This window comes from Rutidosis leptorrhynchoides, chromosome 9 (genome assembly GCF_046630445.1).
Source record: "Rutidosis leptorrhynchoides isolate AG116_Rl617_1_P2 chromosome 9, CSIRO_AGI_Rlap_v1, whole genome shotgun sequence".
NCBI lineage: Eukaryota > Viridiplantae > Streptophyta > Magnoliopsida > Asterales > Asteraceae > Rutidosis > Rutidosis leptorrhynchoides.
The window spans coordinates 267,282,047-267,284,164 of record NC_092341.1 but is presented as its reverse complement, the minus strand read 5'-3'; the positions used below and the strand labels follow the sequence as shown (position 1 = coordinate 267,284,164).

The 2,118-nt window shown below is 32.2% G+C and overlaps 1 protein-coding gene across 1 annotated transcript; it reads left to right on the top strand.

Moving 5' to 3' along the window:
- Positions 1–795: 795 nt before the first annotated feature.
- On the top strand, positions 796–1,908 carry LOC139868747 (putative F-box protein At5g55150). Its single transcript, XM_071857087.1, has 2 exons — positions 796–1,687; positions 1,745–1,908. Exons 1-2 carry the CDS (start codon positions 796–798, stop codon positions 1,906–1,908), a joined length of 1,056 nt encoding a protein of 351 aa, XP_071713188.1.
- The last annotated feature ends 210 nt before the right edge of the window (positions 1,909–2,118 follow it).

Genomic DNA, 2,118 nt, shown 5'->3' with positions numbered 1-2,118 from the left:
TATAATTTGTAATAACTTTTGAGAAAAACGATTGGTGAAAAATGATTTTGAATACTTTGCGATGATAATTATCGAAATTATGAGAAAATCTTTGTGAATTATGATTTTCGAAAATGAATTTATTATTTCGAGCGTTTTTAATTCGTTTGATTAGGTTCTATATCCACCGTGGACACAATATGATGTGTGGTTGGTTTACAGGTTCATTGTGCTACCATTGACTCCAACCATAGAACTCCATATTTGTAGACAAAAATAGGTTTACCGAGTCAACTACTTGATGCAACTTTTGTAAAGGTACTTACGAGAAATAATTCATTACTTATAATAAAAAAAATTGATGATGAATTTTATTTACCAATGAATTGATGATGTATATAGTGTAATGATAAATTGATAATGGATTAATAATGTAGAATAGTTTTGGGGTTTTGTAGTCGGTCCGATGTATAATAATAAATGCCTATAAGAAACCGTTATGAGATTGGAATTTAGTAAATTAGAATTTATTTTAATTCTGAATTTATTTTAAATCAGAATTTAGGGCTATGCTTAGAAAAATCCTTTATTTATTTTAATTCTTTTCGTACATGATAAATAGACCAGAAGTCGAAGCCAGGAGTCGAATCATGTTGACAATCTTTAAATTCATTCAGCAATTAAATTATTATCAATTTATCCTTTTGCAGCTTCTTGTGTTTAAAATAATCCATATTGTTTGATTAAGATACAATGGATCTGTCATAGGCATATCCTGAATTACTTGATATTGTTGCTCTGAAACATATGGAAAATATGGATTATTTTGAAGATTATTTCAATTTCTCTGGGGTATGTAAGTCCTGGTATTCGATTGCGGTTCAAGCTGTAAAGAAAATCGAAGTCTCATACTCTAATGGACTTCCTTCAAGGTTGTCATCTCTTTTGTTTGGAGAGAAAAAAGAAGATGTTGAATTTCGTGAATTGTTTTTCCTTTCGAACAATAGCATCCGTAAGATACGACTTCCAGAAGCATATGGTAAACTTTATGTCTCTTCATCTGGGTGGCTAGTAACAGAAGAGATTAGAAGTGATTATGCTACTAAACTTATCAATCCGTTTTCACGTGAAATCATCGATTTGCCGAATATGTTTGAATATTTTGATTATGATGACAGAATCCGAAAAGTACTCTTCTCTAGACAAATACCAGTGTTGGTGGTGTTATGGGGATGCACTAAATTATGTTTTTGTCGTATTGGAGATGTCAATTGGACATCTTTTGAAACAAGTTCGTGTGGGGCTATACACGATATAACCTATTATGACGGGCGAGTTTATCATATCGATGATTGCTATCGTTTAAAGTCATGTGATGCTCGTGGAAATGACCTAGTCGTTGTTGATGTTTCACAACTACCTAAATGTTTCCATAGCAAAGAACTGGAACTAGTTTATATTCTAGGATTGGATGATGGAATGAAGAAGTTGTTGGTTGTCATCAGACAACTATTGACCATATTAACGCAAGATGATATAGATGGTCGTGGAGTACAACAGGTGACTTACAAGACAAAGAATTTTCGAGTTTTCGAGTATGATTTAGAAGATGGAAAATGGTCAAAAGTGAATGATCTTGTTAAAAAAACTTTGTTTTTGGGATTTGGTTCATCCTTTTGTGTAGAAGATACTTCAGGAGTCATTAACGGTAATTGCATATATTATACCGAGCATAGTCCGTTATGCTTTTAGATGTGCTTTACAGATGAACATGATAAGTTGTACCGTAATAAAAACAGTTACAATAGCAAAATTGGAGCGGAATGGGATATGGGGATTTATCGTATGTGTGACGGAACTATCGAGCCTCATTTCATTGGAGAATCATGTAGCGAAGTCGGCCCACCAATTTGGCTTCAATCAATGTAGTTTCTATACACATCGTGGTTCTTATTTTTGTTTAAATCAATTCATAATTATGTTTACAACACGAAAATAAAAGTTTCTTGCTTTTTGTTAATTTTATGACATTTTTTCTTTTATTTTTGTTATCCTCGATCTTTTAGTTCTGCACATGGCTGCAAAAGGTAGGTTGTTGACGATATTCTCTTTTTTTCTTCATTTTGATGGTATTATGAT